General features: G+C 40.6%; 1 protein-coding gene across 1 annotated transcript; it reads left to right on the plus strand.

The window, feature by feature from the left end:
• Positions 1-2,142: 2,142 nt before the first annotated feature.
• Positions 2,143-17,758, plus strand: rab10 (RAB10, member RAS oncogene family). Its single transcript, XM_004083786.5, has 6 exons — positions 2,143-2,900; positions 6,767-6,827; positions 9,573-9,711; positions 14,442-14,531; positions 14,854-14,955; positions 16,838-17,758. Exons 1-6 carry the CDS (start codon positions 2,774-2,776, stop codon positions 16,922-16,924), a joined length of 606 nt encoding a protein of 201 aa, XP_004083834.1. The 5' UTR covers positions 2,143-2,773; the 3' UTR covers positions 16,925-17,758.
• The last annotated feature ends 259 nt before the right edge of the window (positions 17,759-18,017 follow it).

The following is an 18,017-nucleotide window of genomic DNA, read 5'->3' on the forward strand; positions in this document are numbered from 1 at the left end:
GGCTGGGTTCTAACTTCATCTGCTCATGAAAACTAGAAGATGAGCGGCAATTAAAAGTTGAAAAGCCCCAAAGTGTCCGTGTCACAGATGATGCCATTTGTTTTTGTGTTTGTCACCTTATCAACAGTCTGCTCTGTTCTTCTTGGCTTTCTCCACAAACACTGTAGAGCAAACAGTTGAAGAAGTATTAAATTTTGACATTTTTTTTTAAATTATTATTTTCATTTTTAAAGATTTCTGATTTTCATTTTTCAATATAAGTTTTTCAAGAAAATATTTTGGTCTTTTGATACAATGTTTTATCGATTTTTTTTTCTGTGTTTCAACATACTTTGAAAGGAGAGAAGGACTCGTCTACAACTTGCATCGCTCGAACATGCTGGTTGATTCTCAGAGAAACAGTGATGATATTAGGGATTTCTGTGGAGTTTGTTGTAACAATAGTGAGTACCTGTGATGCTTTTGAGATTATTTATGGTTAATTGCTGAGAAACTGCTGATGTTTGTCCGGTCCGTGTTTCTACACTTTATTGCCGGTCCCTACCTGCCTCTGCAGCTTCACAAGCATCAACATCAAGGTAGACCTCAAAGCTCTGAACAGACAGATCCTATTTATCGATAAGCTCCTGCTGAAACACATTTTCTGCATAACTACACACAAAAGTAAACAGTTCATAGCACATAAACTAAACGTTATGGCTCAGACACATGACTTTAACACTCCAAAAAGTAGAACAAAGATCATCAGTTTTTATTTTTATTGAATGCAATAATACACTTCCATAAGTTAGAGACACATCTGCACAGTTAAAAAAACTCATTTTTTGTTTAAATTCCCACTTCGATCATCTTTTGATCTGTTGTAAAAGCGCTCCCATTGGTCTTTTATTTATGATTACCCAAATTAAAGAGATCTTGTGTTGTTTTCTAGGATATAGCTTTTGCAGACCAGAAGGAGTTCATCAGAAATATGCCTCAGAGTTGTGGCCCTGCATTCATTTCCCATCATGCCTTTGTTTAAACTCTCTCCCATTAGCTTACAGCCCCTCACATCCCCAACCTAACATTATCGGTGCAACAAGAGCGATGAGAAACATTGGAGGTATCCAATCGTACAGTTTTGAGCCAAATACCAACTCAAACGAGGTAACAAAACCGTACACAGATCTTTTAGTCTGCAAGTGGATGCATTAGGAGAAAAATGCTGCAAGAACATCTTTTCATTAATTGTCTGAATAAAAAAAATATGAAAATTAAAACATATTTAACAAAGACAATAAGTTTGTTGATTAAGTACTAGAGGAGGGAAGAAATGTGAAAAGTTGTTGCTGGTTGTTCCTGTGAGATGAACCCTGGGGCCCCTTGGAGGAAATCCAGGAATGCATCTGGAGAGAGCAAAAAAAAAAAATCACTTGTGTTCATAATTTATTAGCATAACAAAAGTTTGCTCAAAAATGGAGGGGCAGTAGAAACACAGAAAGAGACAGAAAAAATAGGAATTCTTTTTAGATTTACACGTACTTTACTATTTAAGCCCGTGTGTTCCAGCCCTAAAACTGTGTTTCTTTTTTTTTCTTTTCAGTTTGTCAAGTCTGAACTTGGCAAAGTAAAGGGAGGCATACTCAGCATTCCACAGAAGTGTCCGCGAGACACTGACAGGCGGAAGTAGAAAACGTTCACGCGCGCCCAAAGCAAACTCTTCGAAAGGTCACAAACACAAAAACTAGAGCGTCTTTTTTTTAGGTGGGTTTGGTTGTTAAGGGCATTTACTGGAAATTTGCGGGGGAAAGGACGTGGGAAACGCCCGCAAAAAAAGCACAGAGGTCTTCGTTTATGACATCACTTCGTCTGACTCACAGCTGGGATAATCAAGTGCCAGCTTGCTACGAAAACTGAAGCGCAGGCTAGCTGCCAGAGCTTCGTGCGAAACTGGCAGCCATGTTGGGTCTACGTGTACACGAAAGAATAGGAACAAAAAGAAGCCGCGCGCCCAAATGGCTGGCTTACATGCGTAGTTACACTTGCCCTTTCTGTCACTCTAGGAACGCCCCTTTGCCACTCAGTGTTTTCTGAATGAGCCAATCAGATCAAGATCTACGACAGAATGGCAGTGAAGACGACCAATCAAGAGAGGGTAGTTTGACAGAAGAGGCGGGAGAAGGCGTTCCGATGGATCAAGGGTGTCGCCGTTGTGGCTCCCATTCGAAGGCGACGGCGGTCGTCTGTATATTTCGGTTCAAATCTCTCCAGAAAACAGAAATTGCTTTCTAATAGGCGCTGATTTTGCGGCCCTTTCGCGCGTGGCTTCTCTGTCGGTCTTCTCGGTCGAGCTTCGCGCAGCGCTCCTGGAATGTCGGGGTGTGCGGAGAATTTGAATTAGCTCGCCATTAGTTTTGAAGAAAGAGTGAGTCGGGGCAGAGACGGAGAGGAGCCATTTTGTCCTGACTGTGTGGGAGAAAAGAAAAGAGTGGAAAAGAGGAATCACATCGGAGGATATCTTACTTTCGACTTTTGTTCTCATGTTATAAAAGGAAGACTCGGCGGGGCTTGGGAAATTGAACTCTCGGACACGTCAGCTGGCACGTTATTTGGGTGGTATATAGCCAACTAGCTTGCCAAGCTAATCAACAAATCCCAGATTGTGACCCGTTAACAGTCAGGAGGAGTGGAGCAAGTCGGTCAGGTTGGCCAAGGAGCTGGCTTTAGACTCTACGCGGGCGTGCTACTAGTTTATCCCACTTTGTTTTTTCTGGGTTGAACATACTGGTTTTCGATGGCGAAGAAGACGTACGACTTGCTGTTCAAGCTGCTGCTGATCGGAGACTCGGGCGTGGGAAAGACCTGTGTGCTGTTCCGCTTCTCTGACGACGCTTTCAACACAACCTTCATCTCTACCATAGGTGAGAAGACGCAGAGTCTGTTCGCGAAAGTGTCTAATCACTTTCAGGGGAAGTTTGACAGCCGAGCGGCTGAGCTAACCCCCCCTCCACCTCTCTATATCTGGAAATGGTAGTCTGGTTAGCATGTAGCACTAGCAGGCCCGGACTGTGAAGCTAACATCCCGGACAAGCTAGCTGTTAAGATAAATCCCAGTTACTCACTGCCATTCCCCTTTCTAATCACTCTAGTAAGATAAATTGTACGATTTAAAAAAAAAAATTAATTATGTTTTGGTTAAATATTAAAACCCTATTAGGGGAAGGGCTTTAGTGTCACAACTGGTGTTGAGCCAGTGGCTACATCATGCTAACTCCGTTCTGGCATCCCTGCAGAGTTTAGCCCCAGAAGCTGGCTTTTTTTCAGACATTTGCAGGTCTTTAAAGTAAATTCAACCTTCTGTTGTCCTTATGTTTGCATCTTCAAACAAACATTTCATTAGAAACCAAGCCTCGGGGTGTTTACAAGTTGCTCCAGATAGATAATCGCCTCGATAGCAGTTTTGTCACGCATGAAATGTTTTAGCTAGTAGTTTGTAGATCAGTTGCTAGTAGATGAAATCATTTCTTGCTATGACTTAATCAGAAACGAAAACAGAAGCTCAGGAGGGTTTAATTTTTCCTTCTTGACCTGTTCAACAGAAAAAAACGTGAGTCAGATCTGGTTTTTCCACTCCAAGTTTATTAAGTTCTGATGTTATGACAGTGTGTGATATTTTGTTTGTCATTTTATTTCTCTCGGCTTGTAAGTTAGTAGCAGGACCTGGCAGAGGAAGGGCTAGGCTGCTGAAAGCATTGGTTCTATAGGAGTATTTTGTCTACAGAAAACACAAAGTTAACTAAAAACAGGTACTTCGCCTGCAGAGCCTCACTGCTGTTGCCACAACATGAAGCTGCACGATTAATTTGCTTGATCATTAAAATCTGGACCATGGAGAACGCCCCGAATCCCCACCCCCCAACATGTCGGATCCTGACTCACATTACATAAGTGATATTTTTGCATTTGATTTAACTAGTTCTGAGTTGATTCCTTTAAACCTAGTTCTGGGAAGATCTTAAGCACTTGATATGTCAGTACTTGACTCTAATTTGGAGATGGTACAGTCCAGCATGCTGGCATCATTTTCTTTTTTCCCCCTTTCACACTCGTCAGTCAAATCCCAGGAGAAAGCTCCTCTTACTCCTGTTGCTTAAGACTACAGCTGAGCAATAATGAAACATTAGATGTGCTTAGCAGAACTTAACCCAGCTCACTGTTTGCTCTGGCATCATATCCCTGATCCTTGGACCTGGCTTTCACTTCAAACCCGACTTTTTGGAACTTAAACGCGTTCTGATTGTTGTTGGTATGTTTGGCTTTTTACTTTAAGGAGGAAAAAAGAAAGCAGAAATATTAGGACTGGAATCCATAAAAATGCAGCGTTTCTGGCTCTTTGCCTGTAGTTTGGAGGAAGAGGCAGCAGTCCTCATTGTGGATCTTCAGCAACTGAAGAACAGCGGAAACCTTTGCTCCTTATAGAGAGAAACGGGGACGTCCCACAGTCTGCTTTCAAATAGGCCTGTGGATTATTACGATACTCAGGCAGCGATCCGATTCACGATTCCAGATCAACAACTCACAAATCAAAATTGAATGGTTGCTATATATTTTACTGGACACATGAAAACAAAAATATGTATTTAATTATCTTCATATATACCTTCATTCAGAGCAGATCAGAATTAACTAAACATAACTGATAAAAACACAAATTTAGAAAGAAGGCTAAAAGGGTTTTCATTAAAATTCTGTGCTCTATTTAGACAAAACTTCTTTTTTTTTCAGAACTCCTCATTAAAATGAGCTTCAGTCTCAATTTGGTTTGTTTAGTTTAAATTATTAACATTATTCTGCAATTTTGGAGTGGTACTCAATCACATTGTCTGAAGAGTATTTTCACTGCGCTCTATAAAGACATCAGTGATAAATATTCATACAGATCTCGAATGTCCATTTATTCAGATACTCGTTACAGTCCAACTTCCAAGTGTTTGCAGCAACAACGCATTTTCTGTTTCCATTGTTTTTGAAAGTATACCATTAAAAATGCATGTTGGCTCCACAAAAATCCCTCCGGAATAAATGGTCACGAAGAATTGTATTTAACTGTCTACTTTCTGGCATTTAAGAAGCAGAAAACGAGGCAATATCTGGTTTATGTCATAAAGAACTGAACTGCTGGGAGCCAAACATGAATTATTAAGAGTCAGTTGGTGTGTAATATTAGATTTCAGTAGACTGAGCTGGGGTCATTGATGGTCAGATCGTTCATAAACTGTGATAATCTTTGAAAATCAATCAATCTTCTGGCCCGCCCAGCTTATTTTTTATGAAACAAATGAGGTCTTTTTCAAACCGCATTTTTCCGTCTGCTCCTGATTAACAACAATTAGAATAAAAAAAAACTTAAAAAAGCTATTTTAAACGTAGTTTCGTTTATAATTGTCCATCATTAAAATAAATGCCACAAGGACATGTTAAAAACAAATCTCTACTATCATCAGAGTTGGTCTTTAATCTTCTCGAGCACGGACAGATTTCACCGTCACTGTTCACGCTCACTGTCTGTTTATTAACATGTGGAGACAATTCCTCCTCTTTATTCATCCGTTGTTTTCTCCTTTGAAGTTTGGAGAAAACGCGTTTCTTCTTGACCATGTGGTCCCATGAGATGAAGGTCTAAACTGCTGCTGGTTCAGAATCACATCTGAGACTTTTTCAAAAGAATGACACAATAATGGCACGAATGGATGAAATGGTGAGAAGGGAAACAAAAAAAGACAAAGATGAGAACCTTCTTAATTTTCTGAGCAGCAAAGATGGACAGATGTGGACAAGAATCACATTCCTGAAAGTTGATGGAGGCAGAATTAGTTTTGTTGTTGTATGAATGTTCAGGTTGGTGGAAATAAAAAGCAGTTTGTGATCAAGATTTTCTAACAAACCCTGATGGAGTATTGAACCAGCAGCTTCAAGGAAACTCATTCTTGTTGCTGCAGGAACAAAATGAGAAAGAAAGTGGGGAAAGCGGAGAACCAGGATGTGAAGCAGGACTGTTCTTCCCATCACAGAGAGGTCCTCCACCTTCTGGGGGTGCGGATGCACAGCTGCTTCTCAAAATACCCGTGACGGAAAGCCCCCTCTGCTGTTATTATCCTTCTCAGCCTCCAGGTCCCACTCTCCTGTGAATGTGAGAAGGGTTCCAGGATACAGGGAAAGCGAGTTTGAAGCATTCCCGTTTCCAATTCATCACTTAGCACTCAGACTTCCATGAAAACTTCCCAGAACACCTCGCAGGGGTCAAAATGTCCCCATGCGACATCAACCGACCCCTCTCTCTGTTTTCCTGGTTTCCCAGTCCCAACTGTTTGGTTTTGTCCAGGAACCCCTTTATTTTCCGCTCCTCTCCCTAGGGTGCACATAATATTTGGTGAGTCACTCCTTGGCAGCGCGTTCCCTCATTCTTCTGCTCCACCTAAAACGCAGCTGCTTCTCCTGCTTTCCCAGCCCCCAGAGCACCCAAGACCTCAGATTTCAACCTAACTTGAAGCTTTAGTTCGTTTGAAATGTGTAATATTTGGTTAAAAATGTCTGGAAAGTTTAAAAAATATTTCAGTTTTTGTTAGATTGGTTTTTGTCTCTGTTCTGTTTGTACTTTGTGAGTTTGCTGTTGCCATGACTGCAGGATCAGGAAGACACATTTTTTTTTTGTTTCCGATAAAAGAAAAAATAATAATTTTCCACTTCCTTTTTGAGTTTTTTCAAACTTTTCCTTTTTCTCTTCCAGGAATAGATTTCAAAATCAAAACTGTGGAGTTGCAAGGAAAGAAGATCAAACTACAGATCTGGTGAGTTGTTAGCATTTTGTGCGGAGCGAGGAATGTCTTTGGGAATGGCGTGTGGTGTCGGAGTGAAACATCTGTTTGGATCTGCTTCTAGCGCTAAAATGCAACGTTCATGTGTGTGCGGTGGTGGTGGGAGTTGTCCCTCCCCAGCACAACAGCAGATTTTCTTGCTGGAACTGACACTTTAACAGGCCTCCAAGACACGGACAGTTTGACTCTTGGGGGGAAAATTGCATTTTTTTTTATTATTTTTATAATAAAATCTTCCATTTTGAGGTATTTTTTTAACTAAAAAACTGTCTAAACGACACATTTGAGTTTTCTGGTGATGGTTCTTTAATGACATCTCACGAAGAGGTGTAGTGATTCATCTTTTGTAACAGGTTTTTAAGAAAACTGATGTAGCTCTGATGTTGACAGAAACTGTAAAATGTTTTTGGTGTTTAAAACTGGTTTATGTATCCTTTTCTGACAATGGACTACATATCTAATGAAAATTAAGCTTAAAATAGCATTTTTTTATTTATATATAATTTATATCTAATATATATATATATATTAAAGTTGTGAATTAGGAGCAGATGGAAAATATTGAAAAACACTGGGGGGGCCACAAGCTTCCTGCTCTGCTCCATTCTGATCCATCCACTTCCAGACAAATAGATCCATGCACGTCTTTGTTTTCCTCGTCTGAGCTGGAATCTGGATCTAAACTGTACGACGGGGTAGCTCTGATGTTGCTCACCATTTTTGTCACACCGCTATTGTTAGGTTGGGGTTGTGAGGGGCTGTAAGCTAGTGACAGACTACAGCCTATAAACAAAGAGCTCTCAGCTAGGGTAAGGGTGGCCGGGGTCTTCTCTGTGCCAACAGTCCCGTCCACAACAGAGGCGAATTTCTGATGAACCGCTGCTCTGCAGAAATGATGTCCTAGAAAACAACACCAGCTTTTTTGTTTAGTCTAAAAGCGGTTGAAATACCACTTGGAACAATTCTACAATAGATCAAAAGATGATTGGAGTAGGTCTATACATTTTTGGGGGGGATTTTTTGAGAAGAAACTTGCTTCTTTTTTTTTCATTTCAACCGTTTGTAAGTTGTTCTTGTTGCAGCAACCAGGACTGATGCATTTCCATGGGACTGTGTCAGATACAGCAGATGGTTCCTCCCAGTTTAGAGCACTGAAGCAGGCCTTTAACTGAGTTACGTTCTGGTCTGTCCGGGCCTTTACTTCAGAACCAAAACCTGCTGAGGTCCTCTGTTATAATGGCTCCATCAGCCAGGAGCTTCTTCATAAAACACTGAAGATGGAGAACATCATGAAGGAAAACAGCCAGTCAGCGGTTTTTCATTCTCACCTGAGTTTAAGGTGAGCTTTCATGCTCACCACAGTTGCTCTGCTCTGAGTAATCAGTCAGGTGATGGTCCATAAAGACCAAAATCAACAGTGTTCCTGAGCTCTCCAACATCATTCCTGTTTGGAAAGAGTTTGGTGAAAACATCTCGGTGTGCTTTTCTTGTGACGTGAAGGGTGTAATCAAAATCCGGGGTGGCAGTAAAGTTTTCCAGTCTCCCGTCAGCTACATGTTACCGTGGAAACATTTAGAAAGTGGGTCCTCGTAAGAAACTTTCTGCTGGAGGTTTGAGGCTCTGCGACATTAGCGTTGTTGACATTAGCCTGATGCTACCTGCGTTTAAATCGGATCGCTACATAGAGCAGTGCCTGTGTATATCTTATATACATTGCATGGGAAACACACAGGATGTCTAGAGATTGGATTTATTTATTTTGAAGAGTTTTACAAAGCGACAGTAATCATGTCTCCATGTCTTGACATTCAGAGACTCTCCTGGTACGTTAAGCTTCACTGTCTACTACAGGAGCTGAATGACTGTTGTTTCCTGTGGTTTTCCGTCTCTCTGACCCAGTCTGTAGACTTGCTGTCCTGCATTAGCCAGAGGAAGGACAAAAATACAAATAAAATTTAGATTTTTTTATTTTTATTTTTGTCTTGACGCAAATAAGAAAAAGATGAAGTTTGGGACGAGAACGACCAGCTTCTCTGCATGAATGGATTTGGACTCCACCCACTGATCATCACTGAACACGTCACCTGATTAGTTGTCATGATGTGTCCTCCTCGCCAAAGCAAAGAATTTTGAACTGTGGATGCGCTATGACACCCAAATTGTGCCGTGACGCTGAAATTGCACTGCTGCTGGACAAAGGCGCCATGCCAAATGATAAAACAACGCCACTGGAGCTCTGATCGCAGCTGTACATTGACTTAACATGAAACTTGACGCCTCTGGCGCGTGAATCGCGTTTGGTGTGGAAAGCAGGCTGAGAATAACAGCTGAGGTCTTCTTGTTCCTCTCTGTTTTAGCCAGGTATTGAACCGAATCAAGGTTTAAACCTGTTCTTGGAAAGTGAAGTAATAGCATCTTTAACACCCACACATAATCTAGAATCCCTTTCAGATTAAAACAAATGCATCCTGAAGTATAAACTACTAGATGTGATTATTTTAGGATGCATCATAAACTGATGAGATTTGATAAAACCAGAAATGGAAGCTTTATAATCGATGTTTGATCCTAAATTGATTTGTTGAAAAACTAAAAGTTGCAGCTTTGGTAGAAATGTTTCTGCTTTCTTCTGAGTCTGTGAACCTTTTTAGGGGGCTGGCTCTGAAGTGTCTTTTACGTGGGAGGAGCTGCTGAGTTTGTTACTGTTTTTGTTTGCAGGGACACAGCGGGCCAGGAACGGTTCCACACCATCACCACATCCTACTACAGAGGAGCCATGGGCATCATGCTGGTCTATGACATCTCCAACACCAAGAGCTTTGAAAACATCAGCAAATGGTTGCGTAACATCGACGAGGTGAGGCACACCAATGTTGCTTTTGGTTTCCTCATCGACGTGCCGGGGCGCCTTCAGGCTTTAAATCTGTCGTCAGCAGCAGCGTTGTTTGCTGATGAACTTCAGATCACCAAACAGTCGTTTATGATTCCCATGATTCACTAGTTGTTGGTAAACAGCGGCTGAAAGAAGAATGAAAGCGGTGCTCTCACAGGGATTACTGTGGGGTTAGTGTGGTGGGAAATGGTGTGTCATGTTTTCAGGAACGGTTTCTGCTGAGTCAGTCCTTCCTGTCCTTTTGGGAATGTCTGGGAATATCTTTGTGGCTGCCCTGATGAATGGAGGAATGCTTGGTGGAGGAGTTAGTCTAACCGAAGAGCTGAATTCCTTCTCGCTGTTTAAAGTGAACTTTTAAAATGGTAATTTTGAATTGTGAGATTCTATTTCCTGAGATAATTCACATCCTGGTGAAAATCCAAAGTTTGGATCAAAGCTTCAGATGTGGACGTTTTAAAAAAAAAAAAAAAAAAAAAAAAAATTAACATCTCCTTTGCTACGATCCGTCTTTGCTTTGCTAAAAAGCCCTACAAAGATCATGCTCTGATCTAGAAGCAATGTAATCTTAATATAAATCCTTTAGACATAAATATTTATCTTTAATTCTCTATTTAAACAATAGTTTTTGTTCTGCCTGCGTCTCTACTCTAAAGCTTAACGCACGTTCTAGAACAGGGGTCGGGAACCTTTTTGGCCGAGAGAGCCATAAACACCACAAATCATTAAATGTAATTCCATGAGAGCCATTCAGTATTGTAGCGTCCCTTCCCACACTGAGGCACGGAGACTTTACCTCTTTTAAGGTTCTTTATTCTGGTTACTGCAGGCCGTAACCAACGCCGTACAACTTATTCAGCAACTCCTGAATCTCTTTCGCCAAGGGCGCTTAACCCAACCTTTTATTCCTCCCGCACCAGCCCTCCTATATACCGTATTTTCCGGACTATAAGTCGCTCCAGAGTATAAGTCGCACAGGCCCAAAAATGCATTATAAAGTAGAAAAAAAACACAGATAAGTCGCACTGGACTATAAGTCGCATTTTGACGGGAAATTCTTTTGACAAAATCTGAGACCAAGAACTAATAACTTGCACAACCTCATATGACACAATCATAGCAGACTGTTTATCTCATAATTTCACAGTAATTCTTTCTCATATTTATTTATTCCTTTCATGAAGCATCATTGGCCAACTAATACTCTGTTTTCATCCTGTATTTGTAGAATGTAGTAATTTCTATTGTATTTCTGAATCTATGAAATCATTGGAAAATAGAATATGATGATGTTAGCCTTCAAGATCTTATTTAAAAAAAAGGTTTGCTGATTCTCTGAGTCACTTAACAAACTCTTAACACTTAACATACCTCATACATCAAATTGACCCAGGAACATCATCAATGTTCCTCACAAATGAACATAACAGGAGGATTAACAATGTTTATTTCAGTTTAGCTCTAATATAAGTCACTGCGGAGTATAAGTCGCACCCCTTGCCAAACTATGAAAAAAAGGGCGACTTATAGTCCGGAAAATACGGTACTTATTCGGCCCGTAGCTGAACCCCATTGGTCCAAACTCCCCAACCACAGGCTGAGCGACAGAACTGAGAGCCAATCAGCATCTCTGCTTGATGCGTTCAATGAACTCCAGAACTTAGGACACGACCCAACAGCCACCCAGTCCAACTGAGTCACTACAATATGTTTAAAACTAAAAATACAAGTGAATGTGTGCATTTTGTGCAATTTCAACACTTTTAAAGTACAATAAGTCTGTTGATTCTTTTTAATAACATTGTTATACTGTTGTTAATAAATGATGAGTATTTCTTAGCATTAATGTGACTTCTGGTGCTGCATGGTGGTTTTGCTGATGGTCTAGTCTGGTTGATACGTGGTGAGTTTAAGCTTCATGCAGGCGTTGAGACTTCCATCCGTTAAACGTGATCGTAGGTTGGTCTGAATGTTCTTTAGATTGGACAAAGACTGCTGACATGCAGACGTCGGTACAGCAATACTCACACGCTGCAGTGTGTGGTATGTGACGGGCAGCGTGTTCTAAGTTTTGACAATTAGTGCGCGTTTCACCTCGCTGCCAGAGCCCACTACCCCTCCCCTTCTCCTACATCCTGTTCCTGCAGCTGCGCGCTCCTTCCTCAGAGACGGAGTGGCAGCTGCAGGACGGCAGATCGCAGGTTTCAGGCTGTTACAAACTCTGTGATACAACAGATAATAGTAAACCGATAGTGGGGCAGATTTTTATTTTCCAAGCACGGCTATCCCAGGCATCACGCCCGAGAAGGACTGGTCTGATGAAAAAAAAATTATAATTAAAGATTTGTCTAAGAGCCAAATGTGGCCATCAAAATAGCCAGATATGGTTTGCGAGCCATGGGTTCTAGAACATTCATTCAACCTAAGATTTTCCCACTGGACAAGCGGGAAGGGGCTGCTGCTTCTTCTTCTGCTGCTTCTTTACTAGTGCATATCTGCCACCTACAGTTGGAAGAGGGTTGGTGCAAAATGTTGGTGCCAATCCCGTTAATCTCGCTCCAAGCTTTTTCTGTCTGTTCTGATACATGAAAGACTGGTGTTGTATAAATAATTATTCATTTCTTCTTCATGATTTATTTTCAAATGGCACTTCCTTGAATTAAAAGGGACACCATCCATGTGCCACTACACGTTCAATGGTCACGTGTTTTATATGTGGAGCCTGAAAACGCTCTCAAAAATGTGCATAGCCACGCTTCAACAGGAAGGTTTGAGTATTTGCGTGTTTCATACACTTTTCACTTGATTGCTTGAATATGCTTTGCCGAGGTGGGTGTGACTGTAGCTTAGGCTCCGCCTCCTCTAATGCCCTCTAAATGCTTATCTTAAATAAAATAAAAATCCAAGCCACGACCGTCGGGTCCACGTGAAATCAGCTTTCAATACATTTGTTTTAGTTATTTTGTTTGTTTACGTTGAAGTCGCTCAGAAGATTGAGTACTGGGGGGAAGAGCTCTCAGCTAGGGAAGCCAGGAAGCATGTTTAAACTACCCTGACTTTAAGCCTGAACTCTGGCTGAAATCCACCTGAACTTGCTTACTCTGGGTATGTCATTTCCAAAAGAGCGGATATGACTTAGCGTAATTACGCTCGACTTGGTAACCCTGGGTTAATGCACGTGCTCGTCAGGTACACAGAGACATTCTCAATGGATCGCCGATTTCCGGAGTCACCATGGAAACGCGTGGTGAAAAAAAGAGAGCCCTATACTTCAGTGAGACGGAGTCTGAGATTTTAATGACGGCGTATGAAGATTTTACGTCCATCAAAAAAGTAATACGGCTGCATCAGCAAGAAAGAGTTTCTGCTAGTAGCAGAAGAACAAAGTAAACGCACGAGTTTCTGATCTTATTTCTATTTTCATGTGACGCATATATATATATATATATATATATATATATATATATATATATATATATATATATATCTTATTGCCACCTTAAATGAATTACATCCATTGGTAACAAGTAATTGAGTTAGTTATTCAACCTAATTTCTTACGTCTATAAAACTCAATAATTGTTTATACAACTCAAATTTACATATTTATTAAACTAAATGTCATATTACTCCAAATCAATTAATATTTTTTCCATCTTAAAGAATATGTCTAAGTTTGAGCCGGCAGATGTACTCATTTTTATAATAAAAAGAACGAAACAATATGCACTACATGCATACGTTCATTTGGGAATTTTCTAACATTGCCTTTACAGCATTTGACTGTAGGCGTGCTACATAAACTCATCATCCTCTCCCTCCCTCTCACTCATGGTGCAGAGACTTAAGCAAAGTAGGATAAAATAACTCGGCAAAATACAGTAAAACAGCTAAACAGCTAAACACATTTGGTCAAAAACCCACACTGAAACCCAAATCCGTCCAGACAGGCAAAGGGAATGGTATCCCACAATCCCTTATGGTGCAAGGGATTGTTACACCTACTTAAATGAATTAATTTGAATGAAAGTAAAATAACTGTCTGAAAACTACATGTTATTTTTAAACTGACTTAATAAAATAAATGATTTATCTTAACTAAAGCAAATAATTAAGTTAGATCAAAGTAAAAAGGTTTATCTTTCCAACATCCATATGTGGTCTTTCCACTGAAGTATTATCTGAGCTTCTTCATCCACTAAATCATCTTCAAATGGACACACCATGCTGCTTCACCTCTCTGAAAACAAACTAACCTTCAACTAAACCTGCTCCAGACCAGGTTATGTTCAGAGCATGAGTTGCCATGGCAACTTGACCTACCCTGAAACATACCTCCATTTCTGGAACCGAAAGCTGAGGTTATCCACTTCCTTAGCCTCAAACTTACCGTGGGAGCTAGCATAACCTGCTTTCTGGAATATCCCCCTGCATGAATACGTGTCAGTCGGAGGTTGAGGGTAAAAGTCCCTCATAGGCTGTTGGATCTGTTTGTATTTGGGTAGTTTTGACATCATACATCATAATACTATTTGTGGTCAAACAAAACTTTTGATTTCTTGTCAGTCATTTTTAAATATAAGGTTTATATTATAAAGAAATATGAATGGAAAAAATGCCATGAAAAATATGAGTTCACTTTTTTTAAATGAAACCAGAACTCAAAACATCTGTGTTTTGTTTTTGTTTGTTCCCAGCATGCAAATGAGGATGTAGAGAGAATGCTGCTAGGCAACAAGTGTGACATGGAGGACAAGAGGGTCGTACCAAAAGCCAAGGGAGAGCAGGTGAGGACACTGAAGATGAGGCTCCACAGGGGGATTAGCCTGAAGAGTCCAACATGAGCACAAACCTTCAGACACAGCAGAGAGATGTTCAAACCAGATTTTCCAAGAACATCCTGGAAATGCTGAGTTCAGAAAACCGAGATCCGCTGGTGAACTCAGGGTCCAGTCTGCCGATGAAGAAGCCTCAGCTGCTGACACAAGAATGGAGAGTGACGCAGCGTGGATGCCTGATCCGCCTGCGTCCTGAGCGGGACGTCAGCAGCTTTTATTTTGGTCCTGGACCTCCTTCAGAGCTCACCCTGGTTTTGTTCCCTCTCCACAGATTGCGAGGGAGCACGGGATTAGGTTTTTTGAGACGAGCGCCAAGGCCAACATCAACATCGAGAAAGCTTTCCTCACGTTAGCAGAAGACATTCTCAAAAAGGTGCGTGAGCCGCTCGCATCGTCCAGCTTTTCAATCACCGTCTGCTTGTTCAGCCGTTCAGGAACGGATGGACACTTTGTGGTTTAACAACACAGAACACTGAGAGTGCTGCCATTGATTTAGAGGAAACTAAAGGCTTAAGCTGCATTAAAGGCATCCAGACGTCTCCAAGCTGGAGCTGCAGGAGGAAACTGTAGAGTCCAAGCTCCGTCATTAATGAACAGAAAATGAGGAATTAGAAAAGGATGGAGCAGATCATTGAATTCAATTTTCAGGAGAAGCAGGTCAACAAAATAAATGCATCTCATTTAACTGTAGAAGGTTTGAAACCACTGCAGTGGATCCAGAAATGCTGACATGCATGTAGGATCCAAGCATGACAACAGCTGTTACATCCGTGTAAGTTGTCCAACAACTAAAAAAACAGCTCAGGTTTTCCCAAATCTTCTGTAAAAGTTTTTATTTTCCTTCTTTTAAGATTGTAGGAAAAGTAAAATATGCCAGTTACTAAATTAACCTGCAGAAATGACTAAAATGATTTATTTTACCTAAGAAACTATTTGTAAAGCCTGTAGACTAGGCCTGCACAATATACCGCAAATTTATCGTTATCGCAATATCCAGCTCTGCAATATGCATATCGCAAAAGACGGCGAATATCGCAATAAATCGCAAACCCAAAATGTGTTAAAACAATCTTCTAGCAGCTTGAAGCATTTAACAAATCAAATAAATCCCTTTATGCTTTGACCAATCAGATGGACGCCTTCCCATTGTTGACCAATCAGATGGAGGCCTATTATGTTAACCCTGGTCCTGAAGAGCCTCAACCCTGCCTGTTTTCCAGCTCTCCTTAACCAGCTTGCTGTTGATTGGCTGACTCAAGTGATTTCACATCCTGATTGACTGAACACACCTGATTTTGGTTATCATTATCGAGCAGTCTAGGGAGAATTGGAAAACAGACAGGGTTGAGGCTCTTGAGGACCAGGGTTAGCCACCCTGACGTTTTTCCCCCATGTCGATGAGGGTCATTTGGAGTATAATTTTTAAACTGTTGCAATGAAATGGGAATGATGTTTTTGTTCATTTTTCTATTTGTTTATTTACCGCAAATTTATCGTTATCGCAATATTGATCACTAATATCGCATATCGCAAGTTTTCCTCATATCGTGCAGCCCTACTGTAGACATAGATGTGCGTTCACATGTGTTCAGACGATCCCATGGATCTATATGGAGAGAGAAGACTGTCAAAATGAAACCTATGCTCGGAGACAAAGTTGAGCACATTTTGGAGGAAAAAGAAAAAAGAAAAGATGTGAGTGAATATGTGAAAAAGACTTTTCGTCGTTTGTATAGAAAAAGTCGTATTTGAAACAAAGACTAATCGTGTTTACAACAGAAATGTATTCCTTTTATTAAGTTTTGCTTTGTTCACAAGTTTGTCTATGCAAACACTTCATTTTGACAGAAATCTCACCCCAAAATAAAATGGATCAAAACTATATTTTTTTATTTGTAAAATGAATAATTATGGAATAAAAACTGTTTTTGTCTAAAATAATAATACAACAGTTCACCTTAAGGAAAAAAAAAATAATTTCATGGTTAAAACGGACATTTCTAAAGTGAAGATTAAACTTTTCTTCTGGGCTTTAAAGCTTTTAAAGTTGCATTTGACAAATTTCTTTTTTTTTAAATTCATTTTGGGTCGCAGCAATATAGAACCTGTTTGTTAGGGTTGAATTTTCAGGGTTAATTTAATAAAGATTTGTAAAATAATTGTAGTGTTGGTGGATCAGCTGAGTGTGTTCTATGTCTATGTCATGGTGGGGGAAAGCCGTCTGACGTCAGATTTCTGTCCGCTTTGTGCTCCAGACGCCCGTAAAAGAGCCCAACAGTGAAAACGTGGACATCAGCACCGGGGGCGGAGTCACAGGCTGGAAGAGCAAGTGCTGCAGCTGAACGCCACACGCAAACACACGTCTCCCTCTAACTGCTAACTGTCTCGCCCTCTAACCCGTCTCATGAGTTTTCTTGAACACTGACGCCCCCCCGTGTACCTGACCAGAATAAACCAATAAGCCACTTCACTCATCCTAACTCCTCCCCCTTTTCACTCTGCATCCAATCATTTTTATTTCTGATAAAAAGAGGAATCCAGTCACGTTTCTTGTCTTTTCTTTTAAAGGTTGTTGACGATAAAAGTGTGAAAGAGCTCATTTTAACTAAAAAGATCCCCCCCACCACCCACCCACGGCGTTCCCCCCTTCAGTCCCAGGAATCTGCGAATCAGCAAAGTAGGAAGAATATTTTGTACACTCAGTGAGGGGTTCTTCTTTATTGGATCATTTGTAACCAAGCAGCAGAGGCGTGGCCGGCTCCTTTTCTACGTGGGCGTTATTTTGTCCTGTGCCTTAAAAGGAAGACAGGGGCGGGGCTGTGCAGTGGGTGGAGCTACACCCACCAAATGAAATTACTATAATATTTCGTCACAAAGAAGCTGACTGAAGCTAAAGTGTTTGAATTTCTTCTCCAGCTAAGAGAACCGCGTTCTACAGTATGTCCTGTTTATCAATGTTTTCTTTTACTTTTTGTCTGTGTGGTTTCTTTCACTTTTCTTTTTTTTTTTTTTAACCCCCACCTACTTTGGTTAAAGTTTTGTGCATGCCGATATTTTCTCTTTTTAAAGGAGGAAGCGTTTCTGTATGGTGTCTAACTGGGTGGGAGGTGCACACGGTCTCTTTGGAAATTCAAACAATTTTGCAGATCCATTAAAAAAAGGCTTGTTTAAGTTAACTTGTTTGTCCTCTGTCCTTTTCACGCTTGAGTTAGACGGATCCAAACGTACAGCAGCATGATGGGAATGTTTACTTTAAACATAAAGTTTACAGAAATGCTGCTTAATGTGTCCCACTAAAGGTTTAAATAATTGAATTAGGAACTATACATTTCTCTAAAAATGAACTCATGTAAATTCCTGTTGAAGTTGTATTTCCAACCATTAGTTGTTATTTTCAGGCTTTGCTGCCATCTAGTGGTGGCAGTGCTCAAACTT

The sequence above is a fragment of the Oryzias latipes genome, chromosome 24 (genome assembly GCF_053564925.1).
Source record: "Oryzias latipes strain Hd-rR chromosome 24, Olatipes_Hd-rR_3.1".
Lineage (NCBI taxonomy): Eukaryota > Metazoa > Chordata > Actinopteri > Beloniformes > Adrianichthyidae > Oryzias > Oryzias latipes.

What these genes read in the sequence shown, in the direction of transcription:
- rab10 (XM_004083786.5), top strand. Translation starts at nt 2,774, where the DNA reads ATGGCGAAGAAGACGTACGACTTGCTGTTCAAGCTGCTGCTGATCGGA. An exon ending in AACCTTCATCTCTACCATAG is followed by an intron (nt 2,901 to 6,766) that starts GTGAGAAGACGC and finishes TTTCTCTTCCAG; the next exon opens with GAATAGATTTCAAAATCAAA. An exon ending in CAGAAGACATTCTCAAAAAG is followed by an intron (nt 14,956 to 16,837) that starts GTGCGTGAGCCG and finishes TTTGTGCTCCAG; the next exon opens with ACGCCCGTAAAAGAGCCCAA.